The sequence below is a fragment of the Protopterus annectens genome, chromosome 1.part0, assembly GCF_019279795.1.
Source record: "Protopterus annectens isolate FY-2018-M chromosome 1.part0, PAN1.0, whole genome shotgun sequence".
Classification (NCBI taxonomy): Eukaryota; Metazoa; Chordata; order Ceratodontiformes; family Protopteridae; genus Protopterus; species Protopterus annectens.
In genome coordinates, this window is record NC_056725.1 from 1,859,969,024 (window position 1) to 1,859,984,931 (window position 15,908).

The window sequence follows — 15,908 nt, forward strand, 5'->3', positions numbered from 1 at the left end:
GTTATTTTTTAGTGTTCGTTGTCTTGTTAATAAAAGTTCATTTGAGCCGTTTCAGCTGTGCCGTTTGTTAGATAAAATAGTGTTTTCTGTGACGTGAACGGGTTACTTACAGCGCGTATATGACTGTAAGCTATAACGAGAGACTTCTGTAGCTTGGATTCCTGCATTGCAATTTGCTATCACTTTGCTGCTTAATAATACTTACTTATGCAGAAAACCTCCACAAAATAAGTGATGAACTATACCAGAATGTTTCTGCAGTGCTGAACCTTTTAATTATCACGTTGGGTATCATAGCAGCAATTAAAGATTATTATTATCTGCAAACTGCAACTGTGGCCATCTTGATCTTATATCAAAATGTGCAGGAGTCTAATTTGTGTAATGACACTGGATAAGCAAGGAAAAAAACAGGAACAATCTCTGCATTCTGTTTCTGTTAGATATGTGAGCGGCACGTATATAATTGACAGTGACACAACAGGAAGGTTGTATGAGTAGATGTGTGCTGTCAGATGAAGTGTTTTGAAGTTTTAAACACAAGAGCTGAATGTATTACATCCCCAAATCTACTGCTGGATTGCTGGACATGTAACTAAATAGTATCCAATGAATTTAATGATGATTACTCACTTTATATGTGACCAACATGGTAACAGCTAGGCATTTATTTAGGAAGTGTTTTATGTGCTTGTATAATATGGGGAAATGTTAATCTGTTTAAAGATAACCTTTTGTTTGCTCTTTGGATGCTACGATGACGTGTAGAGAAAGTCAGTTTAAAACAAGTCTGATTATTTTATGGCAAGGTGCTTGGAATACATGGAACATATGTTTTTAAAGGTTTATAATTATTCAGCAACAGTAAATTAGTTCAGGAAGGAGGACTAAGGAAGGTACAGAGAACATGACTGTTGGAGTAATGTATATTTTAGCTGTTTAAGGTTCCTGGACACTTATTTCTGTTGGTTGATATTATTTGATTGTGTTAGTTTATTTCAAGTTGTATTAGATTCTGTTAGGTAAGTTTAAAACATTCACTGCTGGGAATTTGATGCCCATGTTAAGAGGATGTGAAATGAGAAGGGCATTGTCCAAAAAGACAAAAACAACTTTGGATTAATTATTTTCCAAATATATACAGTTTGTGACATTTGGAAGTACCATATCAACACTGCTTAGGACAAAACCCATGTTATCTATCTTAGAGAAGATTGTTGGAAAGCAGATATGTTAGGGTCTGCTTTACACACTGCTTTTTCAAGCACATTTGCAACAAGCAAGTGCCACTACAAGACGACAGTTATGGATTGAGGTTGGATCCCCTTCTTTATGTAAAGGTTTGATTATTTTTTTTTTTAAACCGTAGTTCACATCCTTCAGCAATACTTCTACTGAACAGTAGGATATGTAAGGGGTAAAGCTGTAAGACGTAAACATTTTGGAAAGATTTTGTCAACAGTGCGTAATCAGTACTTTTTACCTTTTGCAAAAATGCGTTTCTCATGGAAGGTAACATTTTCTATACGCCGAATCTTGCTGGGGAAGATTGATTCATTTATTGGGTGGTATGATTTGATCATTCCTTAGCAGAGGTAATATTAGAATTGATTATTGGATGACAATAGATATTGCTTGTTCAGACGCAGGTCAGTGTGCCCACCATAGGCTGTCTCTCATGCACCACTGTGGGGACAGGCCATGTGATCCCAGGCTACAGCAGGTGAGTCACTTGTTCTGTCTACAGTAATACTACTGGTGCATGGTAGTGAGCCCAGACAGGTGGTGTATGCTCATGCTGTACCTGTCCTGGAATTTCTGAAGCTGTGTACTGCAGTCTGAATTCTTGCTGTTTCCTGTCTACATATTATGTAGTACACTGGTCTTACTGTGTCATTTTTGATGTAACAGCTGCAGTTAATATTCTCTTTTAGTACTGCTGCATTACTGAAATTGAAATAAATACTGCTTCATTCATTCCTTTCAAACAAAAATGATGATTTCAGTCATGAATCTCACTTTAGCATTTTCCTTTTTTTCATTTTCTATGTGTGGGTGTGTGCTGCTTGGCAGTGATTCCAAGAGTTTGCACTTTTGTTTTTCTTTATCCACAATCAACTGCAGAGTTTATGTATCTTTCTCTAGATAGATATGTAGAAAGAAAGAAACAGATATGTAGTTTTATATATGTTCATGTTAACATAAATGGTTTTGCTCTGGTTGTGTCATGTTGTGTTATTTAATATTAGTGTAGAAGCAGTTAATTATATTTTTACAAAATAATTTTGTATTTTAGTTTTACATATGTTCAAATATTAATATAAATAAAACACTATTGTTCTGGTTATATTTTGTGTTTAATATTTTGTCTGTTCTTCAATTTGAGTTTGAATGTTGGTATCCCACAATTCTGTTGGAGTGGGCGGGGTTACATAATTATGCATGCAGATTTTACACTAATAAGCGTACAGAATTGTACCTGTTTTCATGGGCCTTTGTCCAGGTTTTTGATGTTTCCAGGTTGAGAGGTACGCCATTCCTGTGTCCGGTCCTGATCAACATGAGGTTGTTCCAAGATTTTTCTATACTTACAACTATTATTTATGCATTTTCTGCAATTGTTGCCTTCTTTTCTGATCCTTCCCCTTATATTCTTTCTTTTGTTTTTTTGGCACATTGAGTTGCTGCCCGATTTTTATTTACTTCTGGTTTGATTTTCATTCCCACTTGATGCCAATATGCTTCTGCTAAACTAAGCAGGGAAGTCATCTTAGACTTATTCGCCTCATGTTTCAAAACTTTCACTACATTTGGGTCTTGTGAGGTCAGCAGATACGCATGCAGTCCCACTGTTGCAGATCTGTACATGTAGTCAGTTCAAGGAGGCCCATACCTCCTTCAGAACAGAGAATATATAGTTTTGATATGCAGTGATTTTTATAAATCATTTGATGAGTATGAAGCATCCTTCTTGGTTACCTGTCCAAACTATCAAACACCTTTTGGGGCCAGTCAATCACTCTAAAAGTGTAAGTTAGGACAGGAAGAAAAATTGGTTTATAGCTTGGAATTTGTTTCTGGATATCAATGCTGTTTTAGTATTAATTTAAGTCTTCTAAAATAGTCCTTACTGAGTTTTATTTGCATTTGTTCATGATTTATTGTTGATCCTTCATAAATTCCCAGATATGTATACACTCCCTCTTGGTCAAGTTCTTTTACAGCACATCCTTGTCCCAAACTGATGTTTTCTTGCTGCTACAGCTTTCCTGCTTTAAAGGTTGCTTTTGCTGATTTATCAAGACCAAATTAAATTCTTATATCATCTGAAAGTGTTAACCACTTGCAGTTGTGCTTTCAGTTCCTCATCTGATGAACTATACAATTTTAAATCAACTACAAAAAGAAGATGAGAAGACTTTACACTTTGTTGTTTTCTGGGAGCCAAATTATAGCCATGACCTAATCTGTTAAGTAGACAGCTTAATGGGTTATGAGTAAGACAAAAGAGCAGCAGTGAGACAGTCACCCTGGAATATCCCCCTTTGAAATGTTATCCCTGGAATAATAATTTGTTCTTCATCATGGCTTAGCTATAAAGTGGTTTGCCACTGTTTAATGGTCGCTGTAATGTAATCAATTAGTGTAGAGTGTATGTTATACATTTTAAAGCTCTCTTTTATATATGAATGTGAGATACTGTCAAATGTTTTTTTTTGTAGTCTATTCATGCCTTGCTTAGATTCTTCCCCTTTTTGCAGTTCTCCATTATGACTTTATTTAACATCAAATGATCCTTTGTTCCATATGACTCTTTTATTACCTTTTTGTTCTATTGCCATGATTTAGTTTTCTTCCAAATGATAATAAACTCTGTCAGCAACAATTCCAGTGTACAGTTTAATCATCAAAAGGCAAGTTATTGCTGTATAGTTTTTAGGATGGCTTGCAGGTTCACTCTTAATCAGGAGTACTGGTTTTGCTGTTGCTAGCCAGCTTGGTGTCTGTTCATGGTGCACATATAAATAGTTCTGACTTATGACTAAATCTTCATGTAAAGATGTTAATACTTTTAACCAGAAGTTAGGTACTGCATCTGGGCCTGGGGTTTTCCATTTAGGATCTTTTCTTAAATTTGTTTCAGTTTTTCAGGCCGTTACTTCATCCCATTGCATATCCTGTACATTTGAACTTATTATTATTTCTTTTACTTCTTCAATCCATTTAGCATCTTTGTTATGTTCCACAGGGTCTTCACACATATTTCGCCAAAATGTATCTACTATTTTCTATTTTTTGGTGTTGTTTCAATTCCTTTTGCCTTGTTTCCCAATTCTGTGTAAAACTTTTTTAGGTCATCAATAAACTGCGTGTTTTATACTTTTCCTTTATATTTATCTGTGTATCTTCTAAGTTTTTCTGCCTGTGCTGATATTTTTAGTTTATTATTTGCAATAGTGCATGATAACTCCTGATCTGTTCTGATACTGCACGTTGCTTTAATCACATCTATCTTTCTAAGTATTTTTGTTGATCTGTACTCCTTTCTATGCTCTTCTAACAGTGACACTTCTTGTCTTAACTGCTTTATAGTTGTCTCTATTCGATACTTCCATGATGGTATTTGATTTCTCCCCTTCCTTTCCCTCACTAGCCTGTGTTCTTGTGGTAGGAATTTATCTGTTATTTATTTAGCTGCACAGTAATACAACCTACTTACTTCTGTTATATTCAGTGAATCCCTATGTACAGTCCTAACTACTGTGTTCATTTGTTTTATTGAGCTTATAACTTTTTGGATTTTATTGACTTTCTGTATTCTGTTTCTTTCATTGATCTTAATATGTAGGTCCATCTCTACTAAATCAAGCAACTCTTTTCATAGATCATTTTTTTCTACACTGGGGGCATATTCTTTGTTCACCATTTCCTGTGAGCATTCTACAGACAGTTCCACAGCATCTTCCTGTACCACATACCCTTTGGTTTCATCCTGTGGGCCATTGCACTTTCATATGAGAACTCACCAGCCTATCACCCCACAACATTGGCTGCATCAGAGTTGTCACCGTTTCTTGTTCCTCCCCTTGCTGTGCAACTCCAACTGAAAGTTTGTATTTGTTTCCTATGGCAACTGATCAGATGTTTCCAGCTCCACTGGTTTTGCCTTAATTTGGCTATCCATTGCTCTATTCTGCTGTGCCGTTTTCTGAGTTAGATTTTCTACACTAAATCCTTTATTCCACAAGTAATCCATAACCTTAATTTGTATTTCTTTAACTTCTCCATTACTAATCATCTTTTCTACTTTTCCTCTTTGTTTTCTTATTTTTGTGTACTGTAAAATTTTCCATGTACAGATGCATTTGCTTATATTTCTCTTCAAATATCTTTGGTGTTGCTCTTTTTGTATTTATTAGTTTTGCTTTCTCCTTTGCATAAATATTACACCACATTAAATCTCTTTTTCATTCCCATGTCCATATTTGTTATTCAGATGTCTCCTGATCCTCCTGTTTCTCCTTACTTTGGGAACGTGTTCCATCATGCTGTGATGTAACCTGTGTTAGACGTTCTACACTAAATCCTTCACTTCCATAACTTTATCTTCTATGTTTTTAACTTCTACTTTACCAATCTTCCATTCTGCATTCCCTCTTTGTGATCTTATTTTTTTATTGTGAAAATTTTCCATATCTGGATGCCTTTGCCTGTATTTCTCTTTGGATATCTTTGGGGCTGCCTTTTTTGTGTTGATTAATTTGGCTTTCTCCTTTGCATAAATATTGTACCATATCAAATCTCTCTTTTTCTTTCCCATGTACACTTCCTCATTTGCTTCTTTTTCCAAACAGACCAAGGTTTTTTGGTCTGTATAATGTTTTTCATAAATCTGTTGTATTAATGACTTTCTATATAGCATGAAACATGACCTATCAGGCCCTCTGGAATTGCTATTTAGTTGTAGCCTCCAAACAGGCTTCATGCCTCACGAATGGAGAACAGGAACAGCAATTCCTCTACACAAAGGTAGGCCATCTACAGACCTTGGAAACTACAGACCCACAAGTCTCACTAGTTTCATATGCAAAGCCATGGAAAGAATTATCACAGAAATTATAAATAATGACACAGAAAACCTCCAGACACTGGACACAACCTAATTTGGTTTTGTCAAGGGCAGGTCATGTCTACTCAACCTGGTGTACTTCTTTGAGAAGATATTAAAGCAATGGATGAGGGAAAACAGTTCACACTGCATACCTTTACCTGGCCAAGGCATTAGACACAATAGTCCACTCCAGCATTGTTGACAAACTCAAGAGATTTGGTATAAACTCTTATGTCACCCTGTGGATAGACAGCTGGCTCTCATACAGGGCCCAGGAAGTTAGAACTGAGGAATCCACCTCTACAAAGTGGCCAGTCACAAGCAGAGCAACTCGGGGATCGGTCCTGGGACTGCTTCTTTTTGGCATTTACTTCTCTGAAATCAAGGCCAAGATAAATGACCTCTGGCTGACTAAGTTTGCAGATGATTGCAAATTAGGAGCTATGATAGAATCCCCCACTGACACAAATGTTCTCCAGGAAGGGCTGACATGTTCAAATAACTAGTGTCAGCACTATGGACTAAAACTAAATGCTATGAAAAGCATAATAGTATACTTCAGGAAGTCATCCACCCATGGTAACTACCATATTGACAGCACACTCCTAAGGACTTGACCCAGTAGTCAGGGGCTTGCGGACACACACATAGACAGTAATCTAGGCTTTGACCATCATGTGTTTACAGTAGTGAGTAAATCATTCTATGTTGTGCAACTTATAAACAAAGATATAGCATCTAGGCCCAAGGAAGTCAGTGTTCCACTTTATTTGCCATTCATCAGATTTATCAATGAGTACAATGCCCTTTGGTATGTGCCTAACCAGGCAGATCCAACAATTTGACCGTCTACAGAGTTCCTCATTAAAAGAATGCAGGGCATAAGTAACAATTCATATGCAAAATGCCTCAAGACCCTATTCCTATATTCTGCCTCCTACAGGCTTTTGAGGTGAGATTTATTCCTGACATACAAGGCATTATCAGACCCTGCCCTGATGGACCTCTGGCATATCTGGAAAAAAATGGCACAAGAGTTACCCATTCTAAAGACTTAAACCTTACCTGTGATATAAATAGGACCGGTTGAAGAGACAGTTATGTATCCCAGAGACTACACCTTCTCTGGAACAGGCTCCACATCCACGTGAAGCAGAGTTCCTCTCTAACTCAATTCAAGTGTAACTTGAACAATTGGATGGGGAACAGGAAATTCATCCCTAGTTTGGCAACAAAATCTCTAATGGACACAGGCAGCCTGTAAGTGGTTCATCTCCCAAGCCCCTGCTTACACTTATCAGGGGTATGAGAAATTGTCAGACATTTGGGATGCGTGGCTAGGCTTAAAAACTTTCTTGTGGTCACTAACATAGTAAACATCTATGAACCTAAGCACATGTTCTCACAGCACTCACAGCTATGGACAGTTTATAAAAAGGCACACCGGCCTGAAACTGAATTAGAGAACCAAGCACTATGAAGCAGCAATGCTAATGGCTGCAGCACTATGATGCAGGTATGATCGACCAAGGAATACAGGAAGTCCTTTGACTCAGTGTTGCAGAGTCGAGATAGGGGGGCATATGCAGATTGGTAAAGGAATGGTAGAAGATAGGAAAAAGAGAATGATGCCATGGGGAGAAGCGACAAGGGGAAGGGAAGTAATAAGTGGTGTACCACACGGTTCATTTTAGAGCCCATCATGTTCACTGTGAGTGTTTGGTATGTAGGACCCATTGTGAGGATCACTATGGTACCAGGTTGAGTAGAAAATAAATTTTCTATCTTAAGCAATGGTGTCCAGCTCATCCTGTTGTTGTATCTGAAGTTATAGTCCTGGAAAGTAACAGACAAATAAAAGGAGAACTTACCGAACTGCCTTAACTCTGTGCCATCTGCCATCATCAAAGGACCCATTCACCACAATGGAACCAATTCCACTTCCCAAGTTGTAGCTGTAATTGAAACACAGCAATTATAAACAACTGGAAAAATGAGCCATATCTTCAAGTCACAAAGGGTTTACTATGTTTTCAAATACTTCAATACAACAGAGCCAGTTGCCAAAACTGCAGCATATATTCACTAGATGTTTTGCGGTTAAACAGAGAGAAAAAAGTGCAAAAATCTGTAACCCTTGACAATTGTTCTGAGCTAAAACAGTGACCACTTCAAGCCCCTTATTATGTTTTGTCTCCTTTGCCGCCTTGAAGCTTCAGACCTTGAAAGCATACAATTGATATGTAACATTAGTGCACGTGTTCTCCACCTAAAAGCATACTGTGAACATCAGCATAAAGGAGCACTTATCTATAACACCATCACACTACAAACTTTCCACCTGAAAGTATACTGTTAGTAGTAATGCTTGCTGTGCATTGCACAACATATTATACTGCCAGTGTGTGATAAGTACTCAGAGCAGCAGCGCAAACAACCTGCAACATTTGCTTGCTGAAGCCACATGAACAATGCACATATATCTGCATTTACTTCAGCACGCATACATAATATTTTCTCCCCTTTACATTTTAACTTATGAAGAGCAGTAAACGTAAGGCGTTATTCTTAAACATTGTGTCGCATGATGTAGGGCTGCTATACTGTAGAATTGTTGTAGACAAAGTACACAATGGGATAAGATATTGTATGCAGGCTTACCCCACTGTGTAGCCATATTACTTCACATACAGAGTGCACATGCAAATGAGTCCCCCACCCCAACTGTATGCAGTTCACATTTGCATGCTGATTATTCCTACTAATGTAACGTAGGGGAATCCAGCCATATGCCATCTGATGGGGTTGTGTTTCTCAGTGACACCCCTCCCCTTCTGAAACATTGCTCACCTCACATCAATTCTACTGTGAAAAACAACAAAAAATCATTTGCATGGTAGGAAAAACCCTATCAGCATTGGTGCTTCCCCTGGTGAAGGCAACCCTGTTATTACAACCACACCTTGCTCACCCCCAGATAGTAATTTTGCTGAACTTACAGTAATTGGAATCTTAGCAGCCACGGATACCACAATATGTTAACGAGCCTAGCTCTACTGTCATGTTAAATGAATGGTATTTCTTTTTAAGCATGATGCTTGAGTATCCTGCATTAGGGATCAGACAGTTAATAATGTATGTGACTGACATGTACCTAATTAAAGATCTGCTCCCAGTTGTACTATATTGCATTTCAAAGCCAAAAGTGCAACACAGTGACTAGAATGTCAGTATCACATAATATGTATTGTGTAATGTCCATGGGGTCTGCTTAGGAGGTTTGTATACTATGCACAGTTGTGTGCCACTCACAAAGACAGGCATTTCTTTGTGTGCCCGCATTTAGTACCATGATCCATGGTGATGACTCATGGTACAGAGCAGTGGAGTACTAAGTATGCAGAATGCTTGTACTTACCTGCATGCTATGTGTATGACTTGCAGGGGTAAACATTAGGGGTAACACTAGCTTCACACTGCAAGTCACCAAGATATACATAAGCTGTAGCTGGAATTGGCATAATTTCTGAATCAATATCCTTAAATCCCAGGTATTCAAATGCTAAACACTTAGTGTTACTTTTTTATTCTATGATGTTAATGAACAGTAGAGGTATATTGCTTAGTACAGCACACAACAATTGTCATGTAAAATTTCCAAGATTTATTTCAACAGCACATTGGAATGTTTCCTTAATTATACATGCATTCCTGTGTTAATACATTTATCCTCTGAGGGGTTTCCTGTCATGCATTCAAAATGGCAATTTTGTGATCCTATTGGACTCAAACCAGTGATCCGGGTAGTTCCTTTTAGTGTGTTTCCTGCCAGGAGTGCTGTGACACCAACATCTCTCTTGCATGACATACTCAGTCAGCCATCCTCCCCTGATTAAGGACCAATCAGACACCTGTTCTGGGGTGTAGCTGCAGGCATCATTCAGTGCTCTGTCTTTGATCACTGTTAAAGTAGCCTTAGATATATATATATATATATATATATATATATATATATATATATATATATATATATATATGTATAAGATGCAACAGCTGGACAGCTTCCAAAGTCTTCGGGGCACCTTCCATGAGTCCAAACTTGGGCAGCCTGGACCGACTAAAATCAGGTTTGGGCAGTGGCGGCTCATCCCATCAGACTGCAGCTCCCGCACAGCAAGAAAAAAAAATAAAGGAACATTTTTAAAAAATAAAATATTTATTTTTTTGTATTTGTATATATACAGCATACTACTAGTGTATACTGCTGGCTGGCCGCTTACTTAGATGTGAGTCCAACTAAAAAATAGTTTCTGTAAATCTGGACTGCTGTAAAAGCAGTCCAGAATAAGGAGAGAAGGCATCAGTGTAATGCCTGGAAGTCTGTGCAGTTTGTAACTGCATAGAAGTGGAAGGGGCTTGGACTGCCATGTCCGCAGTCACGTACATGATGTGGATGGGCTGGATGGCTACTGATTGGTTCTCGCTCTCTTCTCACACTTTTCATGCTGGGAAAAGAGCAAGAAACCATCAGTAGCAGACAGTTCTTTGGTTTACACCATTACGGAAATTATTATCCTAACTTCGTTCGTTCAGAAACAAGTGAAAGCAAGGCACTAAGCTGACGGCTGACTTGCATTTTTACTCTTTTCTTGGTATGTAAGTTAACATTATTCAATTTTACAATGCAAACTGTAATGTGTGAAATTGTGAATGCATAAATAACTGTAACACTGCACCAGTAGTGCCTCAGCTCACTGGGAGGCAGTCGAGCTGCTGGACTTTAAAACTCATCAAGTCTTCACCAGGACATGGGATTACCAAAACAAGCTCTTCCTCTGTCCAGTGGCCTTTTCAGTCAGGCATTTCTATAACTGCAAGGTTACTGTTTCACTGACATTGGGGGATCTCAATGTAAGTTACATAAAACAAGAGGTGCTGCAGGCATGATCTTTTTTGATGTTGGACATGGGAATGCTTTGCTTCAGTGCATAGCTCTACATCTTTGTTTTGATATTGATGCTGATGTATACAGTCCAGATTTCAGTGCTATAAAATACTGTCTGCATCTAAAACTAGAGAGACAGTCAGAAAACACCATCATCACTTAGTTACAAAAGGCCATATGCATATATGCATAGATACCTCATTTCTCTTGGAAGATGCCTTTCAATTGCAGTGCATTTTGCTGTAGTTAATGGCAGTTTGCAAATTACCTAGCAGTATATATATATATATATATATATATATATATATATATATATATATATATATATATATATATATATATATATATATATATATATATATACATACTGCCCTCTGAGTTTACTGCTGTAATGAAGTTACATGGATATAGCAAACATGAAGCATTTTAACAGTTTTCTTTATTTATTTAGTCACATGTAGATTGTCTGGGTCACGATGGTCCATTTTCAACCATAGTATCAGTATAAAAGACAAAACTAAGAGGTCACTTATGTATGAAAGGTTAACTGCAGTTGAATCTAGGGTCCAGTTTGTCAGCTATGGTCAAGCTGTATCATATTTATAACAATATACAATCTTCTGCTCCACAACAAAAACGCAATTAAATGATTGGCTGTAGGGGACAAGTTTGTGTTTATAGTACTGCATAAATAAACATGATTACTTATTAGGGATTAGAATGAATATAATGGGGCATTCTGTGTCAGTGTTGTGGGAGAACATTTTTGGTCAGGCAGACTGCTTGTCTGAATAACGGTACCTTTACTTTTGTTTATTTATTTATTTATTTATTTTTAATGAGAGTAACACGCCCATGTAAGTAACATTATATGATAATGAGTTCTGTAGTTTAATGTCAACCTACAGTGATGATTTTGGAATGGATTATGAGATGGGAATACAAGCCATATGGGAGGACTGAAATACGCGGAAGTGTAAAAGAGTATGAAGCAGTACTTGGGGTGTGGGCTTCAGGTAGAGGTGGCCACTCTCTGTGGTCAGATGATCTGAAAATTAATTAGCATGTACTTTGTTTGGATCCTGACTGAGAATGCGTTTGCTTTTGGCAGACTGAGATGGTAATGTTAGTTTTCATAGAAATTACATATAAAGCCAAAGGTCCACTTTAGGAACATATGGAACTTTTCAGTACTTTCAGGATATTTCAGGATTTGTAGAGAGTCTCTTAAGACAGGAATTACTGTACTCCATTTAAGTTCTTCTTTTGGAAGCTTTGAGAAGCTGATTTTGGAATAAGATGTTTTTAATATATGGTTTTAAAATCTGCATTGCATTTTGTTTTCTGTTGATTTTAAAGGATAGGCTACTGTTTAACCAAACGCCTTGTTATTTCTATTAGAAAATACAGTCATGGGATTACCTGATGAGGAAGGGATCTGTGGGAGTGGGTTTGTAGACACAAACTTCCTCCGAGTACCAAGAGTCTTTAACTGCGTTTATAAGAAATAGATTTTTAAATCTGACAACTGAAGGCAGGTATGGAGACCATTTAATTTTTTTATGTGACATTGCTGTCTATGTAAATCTTATTTTATCTGCAACAGCAGATAACTAAGCCCTAATCATAGAGTAGACAGCTGTTAGAGAGTGGAACACAGGAAATGGCAGTTTGAAGAATGAGAAGAATGAGAACAGCAATGGTTCTAGTGAGACATGGGGGCTGGAAAGAGAGATGGCTACTTATCAAGCTGCTCAGACTGAGAAGTCTTATTCATATTGTTGGAAATAGTCATTATCAAGGACAAAATATGGCTGGATCTTTGACAGCTAGAGATGAGATACAATGTCAAAAGATTTTAATGAGTCTTCCAATATATAATCTGTTTGATTTTTATTGTTCACATGATTATTATTGTTTTTTTTGTTTTGTTTTGCATCTGTCTTCTTTTTTTCTCCCTTTCCTTCATTCTGACAGCCATCCCAGTGCCTTACACCCTTCCCTGGGTCTATCAGCACTCCAAACAATCCCCAGTCCAATGCCCAAATTTTGAGCCAGTGAGGATCTTAAGGGCATCCTGTGTGTGTGAGGAGGGGCATTGCTGTCCCATGTCAAGCCATTTTTTGTTTATTTTTGACCTACCCTGTTTCATCCCACACTCAAGCTTTGTGGATCCTGTGGTTGAATCAGAGGAACAAGTTTGCAATGGAAACATGCAGTGAATCACCCCACCTCCATGCCAGCTCAACCATGTAGCCACTCATTCCCACCTTTGCACCACACCTCCCAGCGCAACATCCCCAGCCTCCACTAGGGATCATTGCAGGAGATGCCCACAGGACCACCCTGCCTCCTAGGGATGGCTATGCCTGTCCTTCCCTGCTGCTCCTTCAGTCACCCAAACCACTAATCAAACTCAGGTGGGCTGGGCTGTAGTCAGTGCATTATCCCTCGACACCACAGGAGAGGCTTGTTTATAATTATTGTTGATAAATGAGGTTAAAGCAGTATAACAGTATTGCAGTCTTTGAGAAAACCACGTTGGTTAGAAAATTTCCAATTATATTGCTCTAAATACTGCTTTAGCTGTTCGGTAATGGATAGTTCTAGCAGTTTAGAAAGGGCAGAAATTCATATTTTTCATTAATTTTTTGAGAACACAATGTGTAATCTAAAAGTGAGGCTATAAAGTGCACATATAAAAATGTGTTGTAAGACTAGACAGTGGAAATTAAAAATACTTCACTTAAAGCCAAGTTGTTGCTAAACCAGATTATCGTTTGACTCATTCATCTTCTGTCCGTATTACAATTATTTGAACATTTTTGCAATATAAAACACTAATTTCAAAAAGAAAATTTGCACTTCCATAAATATAACTACCACATTCCTGTTTAAGGCCAAACCAACCTGAATTTTTGTTATTAACATAATATATTTTACTTGACAGTAGTTTACTTAGCACTGATTCACTGCATAGGAAATTAAGTGCAACAACAAAACGGTATATGAAACAGTAGTCATTTCTAGGGCTTCAAAGTTAATTTGAACACTTAATGGTAAAATTAAAACTAGTGAAGGGCTTTATTAGTTACTTTCAGTTTTCTTGATCATATTAATTAATTTTAAACAATACTTTTGAAATCTGTAAATCACTGTAGAGCTAATAATGTCATCTCACAGGAAGATGTTCTAGATACAGCTATTTGGGAACATTTAATACTGTGTGTATTCAGTACATTGGATTAAAATTGTTCTACAAGTCACTGTTCATCATATTGTAATTTAGAAACACGGGAAATTAAATGCATTTCCCCAACAAGGCAAGATTCAGGAAAGTGTGCATAAGAAAATGAGTGTGTGTGTGTGTGTGTGTGTGTGTGTGTGTGTGTGTGTGTGCGTGTGTGCGTGTGTGCGTGTGTGTGTGTGTACAAATTTTTGCAGAATATCCAGATAGATTTTTGCATCACATTTTTGGTTCGTTTTTCATAAAATTGTGGTTTTCTGGCAAATTAGTGGCAAATCATTAAAGATTGAAGTTAGAAAATAATGATTTCAGATTTCATACCCTTCAGAAAATTTATGACATACTATTTTATTAACTTTCTAAGTTTGTAAGAGTAATATTTAAAAATTGTCCTTATTTTTGGGCCTTTTTACTACTTTTATTTATGGCTTTGTCCAGATTTCTTGCTCTGAGGTTGAGAGTATGACAAATGTGTCAGGGCCATCACCATCAGCTGGAGACATTTCAAATTGTGACATAGTTGTTGTACCCCACTCCCCCATGTAGTGACTCTGGATGTGTCCAAGCAAGCAAGGAGCAGTTATGCAGTGTAAGTGTGCAGAGTATCCTCCTATCCAAGTAGACACAAGTACTATGGTGGCTTTTCATCTGTCCTTGATTTTGCAGAATGTTCTGGATTTCTGTCATATTTTTATACTGTTGATTTATGCTTTTTTTAATTCAGAAAATGCATGTTGTTGCAGTGCCTGTTGTTCTGTGTTTAAATAGCAATGCTTTAATGACCATTGCGTAAGCTTGTCTGAGATTGTAAGATGCAGGTAAGCTTTAATAAGCATACTGTTAAACAATTATCAACATTGAAAGCCTTTTTGTTCTTGCCATGCAGAGAATATTTACATAACTAGATGACATATAAGCCTTAGGTATTGAAATGCATATGACAGTATTTGTAATAAAGGACAGGATTACAGTATTTTCAGAAGCTCATTACATTTGTTGGAGACTTGCATTCATCTTTGCAGGCTTTACCCATAAACTAAACAGAATGCCAATCTATCATGTGAGGTCCATAACCTGTGCAGTAATCCTTTAGGCAATTTATCTTGAGCTTGTTTCTTGTTTGCTGTTCATTTTTTTATTTTGATCATGTTTTCCCCATGAAACAAGTATATAGTTGTTATCGGGTAGCAGGTCTGTTTTGGATAAGAAACATTTTTACAGGTGGGTTTATCACAGAGATTGCTGCTGTCTGCAAATTACTTGGTACTTTTATAAATCTGAATATAAATTATAATTAGAACTGCAGTGCAAGGAGAAGTGGTTTAAGCTGAGTGCTGTTGTTTTTTACACTTGATTTTGACTGGCATTCCAGTAATGTATTTAAAAAGTAATTTATTTTTTCATCCCTCACAACCTTTTTGTTTCCATCTAGATATTAAGTAAGCTGTCATGTAGCCAGTGCATTGAAATATTTTTTTCTTCTCCACTTCATTTTGTCTTGATTGGTCTCTCATAATGACAGTTTGGCACCCAGAGCAGTGTATTTAGTTAAAGTCCCAGTTTTTGTGGTTTTGAGCATAGCTCCACCTCTTTCTAGATGGCCA

The 15,908-nt window shown here is 37.2% G+C and overlaps 1 protein-coding gene across 1 annotated transcript in view; it reads right to left on the minus strand.

Moving 5' to 3' along the window:
* EGFLAM (EGF like, fibronectin type III and laminin G domains) overlaps positions 1–15,908 on the minus strand; it is a 1,039,379-nt gene that overhangs the window by 89,960 nt on the left and 933,511 nt on the right. The window contains exon 12 of the mRNA XM_044069897.1: positions 7,984–8,067. Coding sequence (XP_043925832.1) covers positions 7,984–8,067 — 84 coding nt within the window. The remainder of the gene's footprint in view (positions 1–7,983; positions 8,068–15,908) is intronic.